Raw genomic sequence first — 19,864 nt, 5'->3', positions numbered from 1 at the left:
TATGGAACCAGTTTTAATTATGTTTTGTATTCAGCTTTAAAAATGTATAAATGTGGGGACTTTCAAATGCAAGGCTTGCCTTTCAAATAAAAACTAGTAACACACAGTTGGCTTAAAATTAATTAGCCACTGACGATGCACAAAGAAGCTCATGATTAAAGCACTTTTAAACAGATATAACAAAGTCAGCACCGTGACTAGAATAACCAGAATCTTTTCCAAATGGGACAGATTATCTCAAACACAACTTTACTAGTTTTCAAAGAAGGAAGTTATATCCATTAGTGATTAGGATTTTTATGGAATTATTAAGAGAATGAGATTTAAAAAATTAAGGTACAAAGTTACAAAATGGCATAGACCTAGATAATATATATCATATATATTATTCGAGTGTGCATATAGGCACACACTCTCTGTGTGCGTAACTGATAGAATGATGGAATTGAAACACATATTAGATCTTCTGAGAAAAGCCTGAAGAACCTCAGGAATGCTCCCAGTAAAGAAGATTAGTGACTTTGACTTCCATGCTCTTTAGAATGTGAGGTGTTCAAATGAAATTACTTATTATATTTGCATTTCACTCAGGTAGCCTAACATTGCAGACTGTCAGATAAACAGATAAATAGTATAATACTTGTTCTTCCATTTTTCAAGTGAAAAATGGCATGCTGAGGCTTTGGATGCTCCAGTGAGTCCATGGTTCTGGTGAATTAATATCAAGATGCCACTTGGAATCTCTTTCTTGAAGTCACAGTTGTCCTCTGAAAAGATTTAGGCAAATATTGTGAACCTGAAACACAAACCAGAAAGTAATTCTCATTAGAATGTTAAAAGTTCAACCTCTCAAGAGGATTGTTTTGTACATTCCATGTAGATGATACTTTTTAAAAAATATTTTTATTAGTTGTTGATGAATTTTTAAATATTTATCTATTGGTATGTGGTGCTGAGAATCGAACCCCAGTGCCTCACACATCCTGGGCAAGCACTCTACCACTGAGCCACAAACCCAGCCCAACATGATACTTTTTAAAAAGGGGAAAATTTTTTTTTTTTTTGGTGCTGTGGATTGAATCCAGGGCCCTGTGCATGTGACACAAGCACTAGACCAACTGAGCTATATCCCCAGCCCCACCAAAAAATATTTTAATGTTTCCTCTTCCACCAACCAGGCAATTCTCATATACAAAGACTGTCATTTGGAGTCCTGAGAAAAAGAAAGGGTCATTATTATTATTATTATTTTTCCTGCCCAAGTATAAATGGAAAGCTAAGTTAGTAACTCCTGGTGCTTCTTGACTTGGAAGCAAAGAGAACAAGGAGGCCAAGTGCCTGCTTGTCAGAGAAAAAGAAAATAAGCCTTAGAAACCCTTATGTTCCCCTGGTTGCTTCTACAGAAATGAGAATGATCTCTGACCATCAATGATATCAAAGTTATTGATAAGAGAAGACACTGACTAAGTATTTGGTAGGGAAAGATTAGGAGTGCAGATTTAAAACTGTTCAGAGCCCAGCTCTCTTACCTCCTCCTCCTCCTCTCATTTTTTGTGCATCCAAACAACCTATTAGACATGTCCACTTGTGCTGCAGTAAACATCTCCAAAACTGAGTTCCTCAAAATTTCTTCAGTTCCTTCTTTTGATACCAATCTCAGTTGACAGCCTTCAATCCTTTCTCACACCTCATGTGGTGTTCATCTCCTCTGGGAAGCCCCTCTGCACCCGTTACTGCCTGAAGATTGAGCTAGGTGATCCTGATCACCTCTCATGACCATTTCCATCATCTTCCCCATAAGACCGAAAGTTCCTTGAAGCACAAACCAAAGCATTCTGATGTTTTTGTGTTTGTTTGCTGTGTGTGTGTGTGTGTCTGTGTGTGTGTGTGTGAAAGAGAGAGAGAGAGGGAGGGGGGAGGGGGGGAGGCGGGGAGTTGTTGAAGATCAAACTCAGGGCCTTAAACATGGTAGGCAAGTGCTCTGCCACTGAGCCACACCCCCACACCCCCAGATCCATCGTTGATATTTTGAATCTTGGCCCTTATATCAGAAGCTAGCACAGGGTGAGACTTCCCTGGTATATTGTTACTGAATAATAAACAAATCAGTGCTTACTTTCCCCCTACTATCTACAACTATGTTAAAAGTCATACGTTATAATGCAGCACAGTGGCCATTTACAGGAATCTTATTGTCACTAAAAATGATGGGTAACACTGCTAAGGAACATAAAAAGCAACAAAAGCCACCTAGGGCTATTAGTATAAGAGAAAAACGTCAAAGGACTAAAGAATCCCTGACATCACTATGCTATAAAACTGTAGAAAGGCTGATTTTTTTTTTAAATATTTGGGGTTTTCTTAGTTGTAGGTAGACACAATATCTTTATTATTTCATTTTTATATGGTGCGGAGGTTGGAACCCAGTGCCTCACCCATGCTACTACGTAAGCTCTCTACCACTAAGCCACAACCCCAGCCCTCCCTCCCCCCCCCCGAAAGGCTGATATTAACGGTGATAAATCTGTTTTATTATGCCTAAAATTTACCTATTTTACTTTTAGAATGATATTTAAAATTTCCCTTAACACAAATACATTATCCTTGACATTTAAGACTATTTATGATACAAATGGCTTATAATTCTGAGCAAGTAGTATATGCCTGGCATCTAGCTATGTCCTTTTCATAGATTTTCCAACAACTATTTTATCTATATAATCTGTTATAAAATAAGAAACTGAGGTTCAGAGAGGTTTGGACTTTCTTAGGACTGCACATCTTGTCAGTGTAGAGCCAGGGTGGGAACCCAGCAGATTCCAGAACAGCACACCTCACATGATCAGTGCTGCCTCCATGGGAAAAAGGAAATGTTGGTATTAGTTTGAAAATCAAATTATGCCCGGCCTGCATTCAAACTATAATTTTATTAATCAAAAACATACTAGGATGAAAATATATCTGGAAAGTTTTAGGATAGAAAATAATTAGCAAATCTGTGCTCATTTTCTCAAGCACTATTATCATTAGATTTTCAAAGATAATATAGGATAATGGTTTCATTTAGAAGAAAAGCATGAAACTTGATTGCAGAAAGGATTTTCCTTTTTTTTTTTAATGAAAATGAGACCCCAGTTCATTAAGAGCACTGATCCATTTTCTCCTTTCCACCCTGCAGCTGCTGTGGCCCCTGCTGATATGTACAGGTTTTCTCTTGATAGAATTTCTGAAGGTAGAGCCACAGATCATGGACACTTGCTATTTTCTTCTACATGGTCAAAATAGGCCTATCAGGTAGATAACCTTCAATTTCATTTTATGAAACTAAAAGTTTTGCAAATTCATCATTATCTTTATATGTAAAAACTACTGACCTGTCGAGGTCAAGCCCAGCAGCCTAGATCCACCCACATTGGCCTATGTGGGTCCCAGGTACAGCAGGCACAGTCCACCCATCCCCCGGCGGGGCAGACACCCTCCAGAGCCTAGCCTCTGGTGCAGGACTCACCAATCAAAAGACATAGACTAGCAGATTGGATTAAAAAAAAAAAAAAGACCCAACAATATGCTGTCTCCAAGAGACTCATCTCATAGAAAAATACAACCACAGACTGAAGGTGAAGGGTTGGGAAAAATCATACCACTCACATGAACCATGGAAGCAAGCAGGGGTTTCCATCCTCACTTTGGACCAATAGACTACCTAGGAAGGTCAAGCCCAGCGACCCAGATCCATCCACTCCAACTTGGGCAGGACCCAGATCCAGGATGCCAGGACACTATAATAACAGAACCCATGAACAGCGAAGTTGATGAAATGTTAGAGAAGGAGTTCATTTAACAAGCTCTGAAAGAAAATGGATGCCAACCAAGAATCTTATATCCAGAAAAACTAAGCTTTAGATCTGATGATGAAATAAAAACCTTTCATGATAAACAAAAGTTAAAAAAATTACAACTAGAAAGCCTGCACTACAGAACATCCTCAGCAAAATATTCAAAGAAGAGGAAATGAAAAACAATGAGGAAAATCAACAGAGGGAGTGATTACACTATAGAAAAATCAGAAAAAAACTAATCAGAGGAGAAACTAAGACATATTAAATAACGAAAATGTCTAAGAATACAAATCACATCTCAATAATAACCCTGAATGTTAATGGCTTAAACTCACTAATCAAAAGACATAGACTAGCAGATTGGATCAAAAAAAAAAAAAAAGAAAGAAAGAAAGACTCAACAATATGCTGTCTCCAAGAGACTCATCTCATAGAAAAAGACATCCACAGACTGAAAGTAAAGGGTTGGGAAAAATCATACCACTCACATGAACCACGGAAGCAAGCAGGGGTTTCCATCCTCATATCAAATAAAGCAGACTTCAAACTAAATTCAATCAAAAAGGATGAAGAAGGACACTACATACTGCTCAAGGGAACCATACACCAACAAGACTTAACAATTTTTAAATATATGTGCCCCAAACAATGAAGCATCTACGTTCATCAAACAAACTCTTCCCAAGTTCAAGAGTCAAATAGACCACAACATAATAATTCTGGGTGACTTTAATACACCTCTTTCATCACTAGATAGATCTTCCAAACAAAAGCTGAACAAAGAAACTATAAAACCCAATAATACAATCAATAATTTAGACTTAACTGACATATATAGAATAATTCATCCTTCAACGACAGACTACACTTTCTTCTCAGCAGCACATGGATCCTTCTCTAAAATAGACCATATACTATGCCACAAAGCAACTCTTAGCAAATATAAAAAAGTAGAGATACTACCCTGCATTCTATCAGATCATAATGGAATGAAATCAGAAATCAATGACAAAATAAAAAAATGAAATCCACTCCAATACCTGGAGACTAAACTATATGCTACTGAATGAACAATGGATTACAGAAGACATCAAGGAGGAGATTAAAAAATTTTTAGAGGTGAATGAGAACGTGTAACTGATGTGATTCTGCAATCTGTATATGGGGTAAAAATGGGAGCTCATAACCCACTTGAATCAAATTGTGAAATATGATACATCAAGAACTATGTAATGTTTTGAACAGCCAACAATAAAAAATTAAAAAAAAAAAAAGAGAACATAGATACAACATATCAAAATCTCTGGGACACTATGAAAGCAGTTCTAAGAGGAAAGTTCTTTGCATGGAGTTCATTCTTTAAAAGAAGAAAAAGTCAACAAATAAATGACTTAACATTACATCTCAAAGCCCTAGAAAAAGAGGAACAAATCAACACCCAAAAGCAGCAGAAGACAGGAAATAATTAAAATCAGAGCTGAAATCAATGAAATTTAAACAAAAGAAACAACTGAAAAAATTGACAGAACAAAAAGTTGGTTCTTTGAAAAAAATAAATAAAATTGACAGACCCTTAGCCATGCTAATGAAGAGGATCAGAGAGAAAACTCAAATCACTAATACAGGTGATGAAAAAGGAAATATCACAATAGACACTACAGAAATACAGAAGATAATTAGAATTATTTTGAAAACTTGTAATCCAGTAAAATAGAAAATATTGAAGGCCTTGACAATTTTCTAGAGTCATATAATTTGCCCAAATTGAATCAAGATGATATATACAATTTAAACAGATCAATTTCAAGTGATGAAATAGCAGACACCATCAAAAGTCTACCAACCATGAAAAGCCCAGGACTGGATGGATAAACAGCCATGTTCTACAAGACCTTTAAAGAAGAATTAATACCAATACTCTTCAATTTATTTCAGGAATAGAAAAAGAGGCAGCACTTCCAAACTCATCCTGTGAGGCTAATATTACTCTGATTCCAAAACCAGGCAAAGACACAACAAAAAAAAGAAAACTTCAGACCAATATCTCTGATGAACATAGATGCAAAAATTCTCAATAAGATTCTGGAAAATCCAATACAAAATTTGTTGAAGAGGCTATTTTTTCTCCAGGATTCATCCCAGGGATGCAAAGTTGGTTCAACATACGGAAATCAATAAATGTAATTCATCACATCAATAGACTTAAAGATAAGAATCATATGATCATCTAAATAGACACAGAGAAAACATTTGACAAAATACAGCACCCCTTTATGTTCAAAACATTAGAAAATTAGGGATACCAGGAACATATTTCAACATCATAAAGGCCATCTATGCTAAGTCCCAGGCCAACATCATTCTAAATGGAGAAAAATGGAAGGCATTCCCTCTAAAAAACTGGAACAAGACAGGGATACCCTCTTTCAGGACTTTTATTTAACATACTTCTTATAACACTGACTAGAGCAATTAGAGAGATGAAAGAAATTAAAGGGATACACATTGGAAAAAAAGAACTCAAATTGGCACTATTTGCTGATGATATGATTCTATATCTAGAAGACCCTAAAAGTTCCACCAGAAAACTTCTAGAACTATTAAATGAATTCAGCAAAGTAGCAGGATACAAAATCAACACTCATAAATCAAAGGCATTTCTGTATATCAGTGACAAATCCTCTGAAAGGGAAATGAGGAAAACTACCCCATTTACAATAGCCTCAAAAAAAAAAAAAAAAAACACAACTTGGGAATCAACTTCATGAAAGAGTGAAATATCTATACAATGAAAATTACAGAACCCTAAAGAAAGAAGTCAAAGAAGACTTTAGAAGATGGAAAGATCTACCTTGTTCTTGGATATATTATCAAAAGGACTATACTTCCAAAAGCACTATACATATTTAATGCAATTCTGATCAAAATCCCAATGACATTCCTTATAGAAATAAAAAGCAATCATGAAATTCATCTGGAAAAATAAGAGACCCAGAACAGATAAAGCAATCCTTAGAAGGAAGAGTGAAGAAGGTGGCATCCCTATATCAGACCTTAAACTATACTACAGAGCAATAGTAACATAAACAGCATGGTATTGGCACCAAAACAGATTGGTAGACCAATGGTATAGAACAGAGGACACAGAGACTAACCCACAAAATTACAATTATCTTGTATTAGACAAAGGTACCAAAAACATGCACTGGAGAAAAAATAGCCTCTTCAACAAATGGTGCTGGGAAAACAGGGAATCCATATGCAACAAAATGAAATTAAACCCCTATCTCTCACTATGCACAAAACTCAACTGAAAATGGATCAAGGACTTAGGAATAAAACCAGAGACCCTGCATCTAATAGAAGAAAAAGTAGGCCCTAATCTCCATCATGTGGGGTTAGGCCCCAACTTCCTTAATAAGACTCCCATGGCACAAGAATTAAAATCAAGTATCAATAAATGGGATATACTCAAACAAAAAAGTTTCTTCTCAGCAAAAGAAACAATCTGTGAGGTGAACAGAGAACCTACATCTTGGGAGCAAATCTTTACCCCTTACACATCAGATAGAGCACTAATCTCTAGAATATAAAGAACTCAAAAAGTTAACCACCAAAAAAACAAATAACCTAATCAATAAATGGGCCAAGGACATGAACAGACACTTCTCAGAAGATGATATACAATTAATCAACAAATATATGAAAAAATGCCCATTAGCACTAGCAATTAGAGAAATCCAAATCAAAACCACTCTAAGATTTCATCTCACTCCAGTCAGAATGTCAGCTATTTAATATGAAGACAAACAACAATAAGTGTTGGTGAGAATGTGGGGGAAAAGGTACACTCATACACTGCTGGTGGGGCTTCAAATTGGTACAGCCAATATGGAAAGCAGTATGGAGATTTCTTGAAAAATTGGGAATGGAACCACCATTTGACCTAGCTATCCCTCTCCTTGGTCTATACCCAAAGGACTTCAGAACAGCATACTACAGGGACATAGCCACATCAATGTTTATAGCAGCACAATTCACAATAGCTAAACTGTGGAACCAACCTAGATGCCCTTCAATAGATGAATGGATAAAAAAAAATGTGGCATATATACACAATGGAATATTACTCAGCAATAAAAGAGAATAAAATCATGGAGTTTGCAGGTAAATGGATGGAGAGAAGATAATGCTAAATGAAATTAGCCAATACCAAAAAACCAAATGCCGAATGTTTTCTCTGATATAAGGAGGCTGATTCATAGTGGGATAGGGAGAGGGAGCATGGGAGGAATAGACAAACTCTAGATAGGGCAGAGGGGTTGGAGGGGAAGGGAGGGGACATGGGGTTAGAAATAATGGTGCATTATGTAAAAATGTGGATGTGTAACCGATGTGATTCTGCAATCTGTATTTGGGGTAAAAATGGAAGTTCATAACCCACTTGAATCTAATGTATGAAATATGATATGTCAAGAGTTTTGTAATGTTTTGAACAACCAATAATAAAAAAAGAAAGAATGGTGGAATGTGATGGACATTATTATCCAAAGTACATGTATGAAGACATGAATTGATGTGAATATACTTTGTATACAACCAGTGATATGAAAAATTGTGCTCTATATGTGTAATAAGAATTGTAATGCATTCTGCTGTCATATATAAATAAGAAAATAGTTTTAGGTTTAAAAAAAAAAGAAACAAGAAAATACTGACCTATCAAAATACTTTGACCTGTCCATGTGTGACCAGCAAATTCCATCGTTGTAAGTGATCCTTTTCGAGGTGTATCCGACTGTTAAGAGGAAAATAAAATGAGGGATGAGCTTTATTTAAAAAACAAAATATCTTTTTTGTTGTGTTTTGTTTTGTTTTAATCAATGTTATGGTTAACAGCAACAGCAGACCTACCCGGAATGTATGGGTTGTGTTGGGCCTTGAAAGTTGTTCCAGGGTAATGGTTTTTTCTCGGAGAGGGGATCTTTCTATGCCATCAGGCATTGCACTTGACACATGGTTTGGGGGATACCTTCCCCTGTACTGAATGAAGAATAATACACTCTTGTTTAAAAGAAATACATTCCTTAGAAAGACAAAACAACATCTATGGATGCTTCAATCATTCACTTATTTATTCACTGAGTTACTTTTTAAAATACTTATTTAAATTTGCCAAATACAAGGACTTCTAAATATCTATGTTTTAATTACATTATTATATTATTAAATCCCCCCAAAAGGTAATGCCATAATAGGTAAATAGGTATTAAAAACCTTAATCACACAAAATTCTTAACATTTATTTATATTAGAAATGTAATTCTGGGCTTGGGAAGCATTTGCCTTGTTTTATTATTTCATCCTAAGGTTACACATTCAAGCTTTGCCACTCTAGCCTTCTGGTAACAGGTTCTATTGCTGTGATTAAGGTGGCAGAAAAGAATGTGAGAGAAAACCCTAACTTAGTGTTTTGTTTTGTTTTGTTTCTCTCTTTCTGTCCTATGCTCCTCTAACAGGTCGTCCTTTCATGTTTCATACAAAAGACACAAATTACTTGTTTCAGAGTGAGGCATGTGGATCATTGTAAATCTGTGAGAAACCTGGTTACCCATACTACCAAGAGCATGCGTGAACTAAGCTTGAGTGAGAAAGACACTGCCTCTGTACTGCAATAAGTATGGCAAAAATCAGCTGCAAAAATGAGAGCTGATAAAAATGATAAGGGTAGCTGAGGTTGTGGCTCAGTGGAGAGCGCTTGCCTTGCACAGGTGAGGCACTGGGTTTAATCCTCAGCACCACATAAAATAAATAAATAAAAAATAAAGGTTTAAAAAAAATGACAGGGATAATAATTTACTGAGCTCCTGGTTTGCGTCAGTCATTATATCATACATTTAAAATGTATGCATTCATCTAATCCTTCTAACAATTCCTCGAGACAGGAATTGTTAATACCCTTTTATAGATGAAAAAACTAAGGTTCAGGGAGATGAAAGCAAACTTGTACCAAATCGGTGGGTCTGCATGGCAGGATGGAGACATGGCTCCGCCTGTCTCTTGACCTAACCTCTATGCTCTTTTCTTCACTGTCTATTTCCTTGACACCTGAACTTTCTGTTTTAGCTCAAGACAAATTTTTATATCATCCCCCTCTAAAGTCTCATGAGCCATTTATATTCTAGAAGTGGATTATGAAGACATTTTGGATGCAGCCAAGTAGAGCATTCTCTTATGTTCTGACTTCTCTTAGAAGTGCTAGGATTGTTCTGGTTTACTTGTTTTCCCACAGATTAACTAAAACGGTTGCACTTTTAATGAAATCTGTCTTACGGAAATGGAGCGGGATCCAGAAACAGCTGTGATCTGCTCCCCAGCCTCTGAGCCTATTGGGGGCAACCTGCTCCAGGAGGTTTGAACCGGTGGGGAAGACACGTGGTCTAGGCCAGTTTGCCTGTAAACACAACAACATGCAACTGAGTATGCAAGTGCGGAGGAGTCAGCCCCTAGCAGGCAACTCCAATCTGAGCTGCCAATCACGATCTGCCTTCCAAAAGCAATGTTCAAGGAAAACAAGCCATGCTTCAGGGAGATGAGACAGGGACCAGCAGCTCCAGTCACATTGCCCCTATTTAGCAGTGGCTGTCAATCTGGATTTCCCAAGTGCTCAGCCACACTGGGAACTGTACAGAACACAGAAGAAACTGAAGATCTAGCTCCTTCCTATGACCAGCTATTGAAAATACAAGTAATTAGAGATCATTGAAATAGTATGTATATATATACATACACACATATATATATATTTTAAGAAAAGTCATAATCCATAAGAGGCACAATTAATTATCAATGCACAGGGCTTAGATGAGGAAGACTACAGAATTTTATGTGAAGTCATAAAAAGGTGATATGAAGTTAGAGGCAAAAAGACATTCTCTGGTAGGAAAACTAAATATCACGAAGATTTTAGTTTTTCCAACATTCTTTATAGATTTAACACTATGATGCCCAATGTGTATGTTCTGTTTTAAATTTGACACTTTGATTGTAAAGATTATTTGTTTGAAATTTATACCAAATCAGTGGGTCAAATCACATTGCCCCTATTTAGCAGTGGCTGTCAATCAGCCACTGACTAAATTCTAATAAAAGAAGAGTAATGACAGGAGACAGTCCCTATCAGATAATAACATTCAAAATTTAAATTGGTTTTTGCACAGGAATAGATAAGACATTCTAGAAACAGATTCAAAATCATTTATTCGTTAATAACAAAGTCATGAAAGTTATAGTAGGAGACTTTTTAACCTATAAAGCTATAAAGTTTTTAAAAAGTATATGCAGGACCTCAACTTTAGAGACCGCGGGGAAGGAGACCTATATTGCCAGTGGGACTATAAATTTGTACAACCATTGCAGGAAGAACTTTGGAAAAATATTTCAAGAACCTAAAAAATATCCATAACCTTTGACCTGTTCATTTTCCTTCTAGGATTGTATCATTAGGAAACAATTTAAGGATATCCTTTTGGAGACTGATATCAAATGATGTCCACTGCACATCATCAAAATAAAAATATAGAAAAGAGTGAAATTTCATAGATAGGGAAATACTTAACAAATTATGATATACCCACATGATGAGTAGTCATTAAAATCATGCTTTTAAAAAGTATTTGAGAACTGAAATATAAATAATATAATGTTAAGTGAAAAAAGTATAGAAAAAAGTGCTACATTATACGACAGTAAGATAGTGTTAGGAAAAAGACAATGGGAAAGAAGGAAAAAATATAATCCTAGACAAAGTTGATAGAAATTTTACCAACCATTGTCATTACTATATTTCTGTGTGAGAAACATACAAGTAATCTTTGGTTTCTATTCATATTTTTATATTGTCAACATGTTCCAGGGTATTTGGATTAGAGAAAAAATGTTATTTCATAAAATTGAAAGTTAACGGCAGGGGTTGTAGCTCAGGGGTAGAGTGCCCAAGTGGCACAAATTCGCCCTCAGTTTGAATCTCAGGACCACCACACATACACACACACACAACAACAACAAAAAAATGCAGAGGACACCATAAACATATCAAAACAAGCATAGCTGGTGTGTTTGTGAGGCAAAGGAAGATAAGTTTGCCCAGAATTAAAGAGGAGAAGAGAACTAATAGGAAATAGTTATGCATAGTCAAAGAGGGTGAGAAGGATCCCCTCAAAGAAGGCAAAAAATTTTACTCTTCTGCATAAAGCAAGCATTGCTATACATACAGATAGACAGTATATCTGTGATATTTGAATTCCCAGGATTGGGGCACAATTAGGGAAAATAGTCTAAAAAGGGTCCCTGACATGGTTAATAGTGGGGGAAAAAACTTTAAAAATTCTCTTCTCTGGAAAGAGGGACCAAAACATGGAAGGAATGTACAATTGGAGGTATCTAGATTTGTTTCAGTAGGAAATAGGAATGGTTTCTGATGAAAGTTTGATAGTGGAGCCCTGGAAGACTGGAAGAGAGGAGAGAGCGGTCCGTGCTATTGACACGGGCATAAGCTTGTGGGGAGTGGCCACGCTGAGATTGAAGGAGGGAGAGATGACTTGAAAGCACAAACAGAACAGATCCAAATACCACCAGGAATATCCATCCTATGCCTAATATATATCAGTTGTAAAAGAAAGGTGGTCTATCAAAACATTGCAAATGGTGCTCTAAATGCATTTTTTGAGAGTCCAGTGACTAATCGTTGGAAGCTGCTCAACCCATCAGCTCCTGAAGGGGATTTCAGTTCAACTCCTCTAAAGCTCAGTCCCTTGCAGTAGAAAGTCTATAGCCTAGGGCTCAGGGGGTGGACTCCAAAGCCAAGAGCATTGTGGCTCTCCCCAGCTCTGCCTTCCTGCTGTGATGATGATCCTAGGCAAGTTATTCAACTTCTTTCAGCCTGTTTCTACATCTTATATTTGAGATAATATGAATACCACCGGAAAGGTTTGCAGTGAGAATAACTAAGATAATAACGGAAATACAAGAAATTCCATTAATAAAATAAATAAATGTATGTAGACAGTTACATAGAACTATTGGAACAAAGTTAGTGTTGAATACTCAAATGAACTTGTAAGAAAAGAAAAGCATCTAAATAAAATCTGATGGAGGATACTTTGTTCAGAATAATCCATCAATCCTAATTGACAATGTCTCTGCCCTATGACCTTTTGTTTACCATGATAAAGAAACAAGACTTACAGTTTTGTTCCCCTAAGAATTTCATCACTGTACACATTGGGGGTTTTTATTCTCTGTGAATCTGAAGTAAGAGAAGGCAGCCTCCGGTGCGCTGGTATTTTCCTGGCAGAAGTCTGTAATCTGTGAGTATCTGAGATTCTAGCCAGGCGGAGCCATGTAGAGGACAGAGCACTGGCGCCCACACTAGATGATTTGTCCTCTTGTTCATTCCTAGAGGAGGAAAATCCAGTTAGTTGCTCAGATGTGAGTGCTACGAGAAGATTGAACACAACTCTTGGTACCTTCCTCTGTGTCACGCACAATAGTGCCTGGTACCCAGAACATACTCCTGGAGGTACTTGTTAAATGAATGGACAGACTATTGTTTCCATTTCTATACTAATAAATTCATAGGTGAACAAAAATGTCACTTTTTCATTGTTTGTAATCAAATGGTAGCAAAGCCCACAAGCTTAGGAATTCATAACTGCATTGAGCTTCTCTCATCTCTTCCTAATGCAACAGGAATTACGTTGTGGTTGATGTCAGAAGAACCTGCTTTTACTCTGGCTGTACTTCCTCTGGGGTATGCTCAGGCACATCTGGAGCATGGAATTAAATGGGATTTTCACTGTTCCTGCAGTGTATAAACATAAACACTTCCTGTTCCAGCATTTCCAGCATAGGGAAGTGGTTGGGTTCTTCCTCATACGTACTGTGTTCTATCCACAAAATACACAGGTCTCTGCTGGAGTGGTTTTGCTTGAATTGTCATCACACCATTCAAATCACTGTAGAAATTGTTGGAGAAGCGATGAATCTGAGAAAAGTTCAAAAAAAAAAAAAGTAAAACAATATTCCAATTATTGATGCCTGTCAAATCTTCAGAAAACAAATGGTACAAACTGGATAAATTTGAAAAAAAAAATTAATCAAGGCACCATATTTTATACTGCATACTAAACAAAGTGGGAAATACTGTATTGAACTTATCAGAGCAGTTTAAAGAGACCCAAAACTACAAGAACCAGGCAGAAACTCCAAAAGTCTCTCTCGAACAGTAAAAAGCAAAGAAGCTTATTGTAAAGCCCTTACTCTAGAAAGCAAAATAAGGCTGCTAGGCTTAGATACTGTTTAACTCACTGCTCCCCAAACCACAAGCCCTGTTCAGGGATGAGTTTTGCCAGTCTTACACAGGCATTCTGCTTATTTGCACCTATGTTAAGTGTGCCTCTTTTTCTATTTTTTCAGTTTAACAAATCTTACTATCATTTAGGACTTAGTGTATATCTTATTCTAATTTGTGAAAGGTATATTTTTCCTCTGAACCCTACAGGACTTATGAGCTAAAGCAATCTATTATAAAATATAATACATTATAGGTAATTAGCATCTGATTATAATAAAAGCTAAAAGTTATGGAGTGCCTATTCCAGGCTACACACTATAATAAGTGTCATATCTCCTTTAATTCTCACAGCTCATGCATAGGTAACATATTAAAGTTGAGGTTTTGAGAGAAAATGACTGATTTGAGATCATAATGCTAATGAATGGTATCACCAGGTTTCAAAGTTGGATTCTAATAAGCAAAGCTCGAACTCTCACTCGCACTACTATCAATAATATTGGCTCTGTGCACGCGCGTGCACACGTGTGGTGTGTGTGTGTGTGTGTGCGCGCGCATTCGGTATGGCTTGACTCCTTCCAACTGGTCTGTAAATGGCACATAGCTCAAGACCAGGAATCTTGTCTGATTCCTTTTCTCTGGTCTCCCACATAAGAAGGTCTGTGTGGAACATGAAATCCAAACTCCCTAGCATATCCAAGATCTCCCATGAACAGGCTCATCCTTTCCAGCCTCACCCCTACTAGATCTATGAATGAGGATGAAATTCAAGAACAGTGTATCAGGTGGTTATATATGGTTATAAATCTTCATTCAAAGTTCTCACATCTTTCTAGAATTTGATCCTCACAACCGTATCTTAGTCAACGCATTATTCTCCTTGTTACACAGATAAGTAGATTAAAGCTCAGGAAGTTAACATGTCCAAAATAACACTCAGCCCAGACCTCCTGATTCCAAAGCCCCATTTTTTTTTTCCCCACCATGCCCTGCTGTTCCCAGTCTTCTGTCCTCTAAATCCTCAGTCCAATCACTGGCCTAAACCATCTATCTTTCATGCATCCATGCCTTTGCCTGGCCTGAAGTGGCCCACCCAAAATTCTTAGCCACAAAAGTTCTACTCATTTGTGCATGTTTCTGTTCTGATTTCACCTCTGGTGTCCAACATCAACCCCATCCTCTAATCAGGATGAATCAATCTCTCCTGGATTCTCCTACCATGCCTATTTTTGCTCATTCCTCACAGAAGGTAATGCATCTCACCTTATGTTATAATTTTTGTTTCACTAGGTCAGGGACCCAGTTTTATTCATCTACATATCTCCTCAAAACAACTAACATGGTGCAATTAATACAAGCACTAACTCTTTAAGGAACCCAAGTCATTCTCATTAATGAACACTCATTAATTCTTTTGTTACTTTGGTGGAAGGGAAGGAGGCCATTTGTAACTTTCAAAATGTCTACAAACTTAGGGGAAAGTATTTTTCCCCCCTCTCACAAAATTTCAAAAATAATTTCACATCTCAAACTAGTATCTCATAAGGCATGTGTGATGCTATTAAATAAACACCATGAAGTGATCACATTACATTTTAATCTTATTGACAAACACTATTAAATATTTTGATAACTGAATTCAATAGAATGGTGTTCTTGAAAAACTAAGGTAAAAACTGAAGAAACAAAAGGGAAACAGGATGTAAATGCATCTACCTGGGGTAGATTAAGATGAGAAGCCATGGGCAAGCTGCGAGCTTCAGAACTCCTGGATGGGGGGACGCTAGCCACATCAGTGCTCAGCCGGGAGGGGAGTACCTGTGGAGGTCTATTTTCTGCGACTTTCAACTTTTCTTTCTGTTTTTTACCTTCTGTGTCAACAGAAAAATCAATATTATGAGAAACATCAGATTACCTAATACAAATAAATTCACTCTGCAAAGAAAAAATCTATTCTTGAGTCACCAAAAATCTAAGTTATAGCCATCAATTAAAGAGCAATACACTAGAGAGCACAGACCCCATGAACCAACTGGTTACCATACCATCATTCCAGTGGTTAGTAGCAAAACAGAGATTATATAATGGAGCAAAAAAAGATTCTCAGAGTTTTATAAAAGCCTGACTAATCCTTTTGGCTGGAAAAAGAACAGCATTAGAATTATCATGTTTATTGCCCTATTGTATCAAACACCTAAAACTAGTCATTAAGGTCCACCATCAATAATTACTATGATTTGTTTCTGCTCCATTTTAGGTGCTTTAGAGAACATTTTATATGTTTAAGTGAAGATAACCGAAGTGATTATCAAGTTAGCTATGTTCATATTTTACTCTATAAATAATGTCATCAATAATTAAAAACAAATGTCCCCTTATTAGAGAGTAGTTAGGTGAAGTTTTGTTTTGTTTTGTTTAACCACAATAAAAGATAATGTGACTTCCAGTTTCTTTCTTTGCATTTCTGAGTTTTGTTTTTGTTTTTGTTTTTTCAGAGTGCAAAGGTATTATTTTTGTAACTCAAAAAACAACCATGTCCTTTTGGAAATGATTAAAGATCACCTGTGAGTAAAGGTAGAAAGCCACTTGTCTTCCCACCCCAGTCCTGTTCTAGGTGAGGCCAAGGGGGGGGCGGCGGGGAGCACAAAGCCCATTTTTTATCTTTTCAGGTGGCCAAATTCTGCAAATAAGTACCTTTAAGTGTAGTTTCCCAGTTTTTCCTAATCAGTTCTTCTAATATTTCTACCACATTTTTCCAGACATGATCAAACACTTCTGCTGCCACAGCATCTTTGATACAGTCATGAGGAGAAATAGGAGGAAGTCCATGTTTATGCCAATTCCTGCCACGGTAAGCTGGTTTCTGTCCAAGACGTTCATCGCCACTAAGAATGAAAACTCAGTGTAATCACTAGAGGTATCCATGTTTAAGTTAAAGTAACTCACTCTCTCTCTCCCAATCTCTCTATCTATCCATTCTAAAGTTATTCTATCATCTGACATGCATGCATATGCATATTTATACATATATAAATAAATGTAAAATTCTTTTTAAATAGCACACTTTTTGAAAAATATACACAATTTTTATCATTCATACCACAATAAAGCTAGAGGATAAAAACCAAAAGAAACAATAAAAAACAACTCTCAGTTACATGGATCTGTTCTGTTGTTTTTTCCTGGTCTCGGATTTATTTATTTCTACTCTGATTTCGGTTATTTCCTTCCTCTACTCTGTTCTTCTTTCTCTGGTTCCTTCTGGTATAAAGTTCATTTGCCGACTTGAGATCTCTCTTCTTCTTTTTTTTTTTTTTTAAATGTCAGCATCGATTGCTATGCACTTTCCTCAGAACTGTTTTTGTTATCACATAAGGTTTGGTAAGGTATATATCTATTTTCATTTGTCTCAAGATAATTTTCTTTTTTCCCTTTTGATTTCTTCTTTGACCCCTCAGCTATTCAAAAGTTTAATTTCTACATATTGGTGAATTTTCCAGTTTTCTTCCTGTTACTGATGCTTGATATTTCATCCTTTTTAAATTTGTTAAGACTTATTTTAGCAACTAGTTGTTTTTTATTTTTTTTTATTTTTAATTTTTTATTGTGGGTTGTTCAAAACATTACAAATTTCTTGACATATCATATTCCACACTTTGATTCAAGTGGGTTATGAACTCCCACCTTCACCCCATACACAGATTGCAGAATCACATCAGTTACACATCCATTGATTAACTAGTTGTTTTTTAATGTAACAATTTTCAAATTGCTATCCTACAACACTTGTAGCTTTAAGAACAAAATACGCATTTAGTACGGAGACTAGAACTTTCCCTTTGCCCTTGGTAAGGAACCTACAGTCCCTGGGCATGAGACCTGGTGGCCTTGCCTGTTTTCACTAGCATGCTGGACAGAGCTCTTGTTTCCTCTCTGTGCCATCCTGTCAAGAAGGCAGGGAAACACCACTCTAGCACATATACTTGCTGTTAGGAATCTGAACTCTTTGGGGAGTACAGTATTCTCAAAAGAATAGAAATCTTTTAGATAAAATAAAAAATACACAAAACACAAAATGAGCATGTAATAAAATAAATGTCAAACTATTATACTATGAAGTGGATGTCAAACAAAATTCTACTTACTCCTCTTTTTTGTCAAAAGCAAAATATTCTTCCACCTTTCCATCCATATCGTAAACCTCTTCTTCCAGGGATGAACATGCTGTGAGGTGGGCAGTCCCTGTGCCTACAGGGCCTGGCAGGGCAGAGGCTGAGAGTGTGGCTGGGATTATTTGAGAACCAGAGATGCACAACCTATGGGAAAAGATCATCCTATATGGGATTCTGTAGACCAACAAGAACGTAACACGTGCACCAACATGGCGGATCTTTAAAATCGCCATGAAGTACAGAACCTCAAATTTAAAAATCATTAACTATTACATTTGCAAAAACTGATCCTTAAAAGCATTTTAACACCAGCATCATTAAAAAAAAACAACTTAAAGGCTTCTTAAAAGGCTAAATTATTTTATATGTCTATATCCTCTTTGCTAGTACTGAAAGGATGCCACCACAGCTCAATGCCAAATAGGTGTAAATGGAATAAAGATATTTATTGAAATCTGTAAACCAGGAGTGGTAGTGCGTACCTGTAATCCTAGCTATTGAGGAGGCTGAGGCTGGAGGATAGCAAGCTTGATGCTAGCTGCAGCAAATTACAATTACCTTGTCTCAAAATAAAAATGAAAAGGGTGGGGGTTTAACTCACTATTAGAGCAATATCCTAGAATGCATGAGGCCCTGGGTTCAATCCCCAGCAAAAAACAATTAAAAAAACCCAAAAAACAAATAAAACAAAACAAAACAAACAAACAAACAAACCCCAAACCCAAACACCACAAAAACAAACCAAACAAAACTTTTTTGTAAGCTCAAAAATAGGAGAAAGCTTTACTTCTGCTATTTTCTTGAGGCTATTTCTTCCATCACAATGAAGCAGTTTTTGATTTTGCATTTAGCCTGGCTTTCACAGTGCCTTTGGAATAAAAGTTTAAGTTAACTTCTATGTGCATGTGTTTGTATTTCATACATATTTTACATGTATGCATATATTCAAGCATAATTAATTTAGGATCAGAAGCATCTTGTGAAAATATTCTTTGCACTCGCCCTGCATTGAAATCTAAATTTGAATATTTGGTGGAGCCAAAGCCCATGGATGACTTAAACATAAAAAGATAACTAAAATACTTTGGACGTAACATATATCAACATACTGTTGGATGTTGCTGCTGCATTCTGGGGCATCAGGTAAGGGTTTGTGGCCAGCAGAACTAGGCACATTGCCCTGGAAGTGTTGGAACCCTTCATCAGTTGGCAGGATAAGCTGTCTTCCTAATACTCTGCAATGGAAAGACACTAAAGAGTTAGTAATATCCTTGAGTAGACTAGGAAAAAATGCTTTGTGATTGTAAAGGAAGGATGCAATAATGTTTTTGAAGGCATGGATATGACATGATGTAGTGTGTATTGGCACATGAGAAGCATCATGGTGCCTGAGCTTTGGGAAGGCGAGACAGTCTGTTCTGGCCAGAGACTAAGATTCCGAGGCACAGTGCGCTGGCTCTCTAGGCAACCAATGTCATTTGCTTGTTTATTTACTTTGC

General features: G+C 36.6%; 1 protein-coding gene across 2 annotated transcripts in view; it reads right to left on the bottom strand.

The window, feature by feature from the left end:
- The window catches only part of Fam149a (family with sequence similarity 149 member A), a 54,709-nt gene continuing 34,845 nt past the window's right edge, over positions 1-19,864 (bottom strand). For both annotated transcript variants that reach the window (XM_046418965.2, XM_046418966.2), the window contains exons 5-14: positions 19,475-19,600; positions 18,339-18,509; positions 16,888-17,078; positions 15,910-16,064; positions 13,781-13,884; positions 13,086-13,295; positions 10,173-10,293; positions 8,754-8,882; positions 8,559-8,637; positions 1-796 (exon numbers count right to left, since the gene is read on the bottom strand). In XM_046418965.2, coding sequence (XP_046274921.1) covers positions 723-796; positions 8,559-8,637; positions 8,754-8,882; positions 10,173-10,293; positions 13,086-13,295; positions 13,781-13,884; positions 15,910-16,064; positions 16,888-17,078; positions 18,339-18,509; positions 19,475-19,600 — 1,360 coding nt within the window. In that variant the 3' untranslated portion in view covers positions 1-722. The remainder of the gene's footprint in view (positions 797-8,558; positions 8,638-8,753; positions 8,883-10,172; positions 10,294-13,085; positions 13,296-13,780; positions 13,885-15,909; positions 16,065-16,887; positions 17,079-18,338; positions 18,510-19,474; positions 19,601-19,864) is intronic.

This window comes from Marmota monax, unplaced genomic scaffold, assembly GCF_021218885.2.
Source record: "Marmota monax isolate L192 unplaced genomic scaffold, Marmota_monax_Labrador192_F-V1.1 WCK01_AAM20220418_F8-fsc00345, whole genome shotgun sequence".
Taxonomy (NCBI): Eukaryota; Metazoa; Chordata; class Mammalia; order Rodentia; family Sciuridae; genus Marmota; species Marmota monax.
Note: the sequence above shows the minus strand (reverse complement) of the source record. Positions and strands in the feature narration are given on the sequence as shown.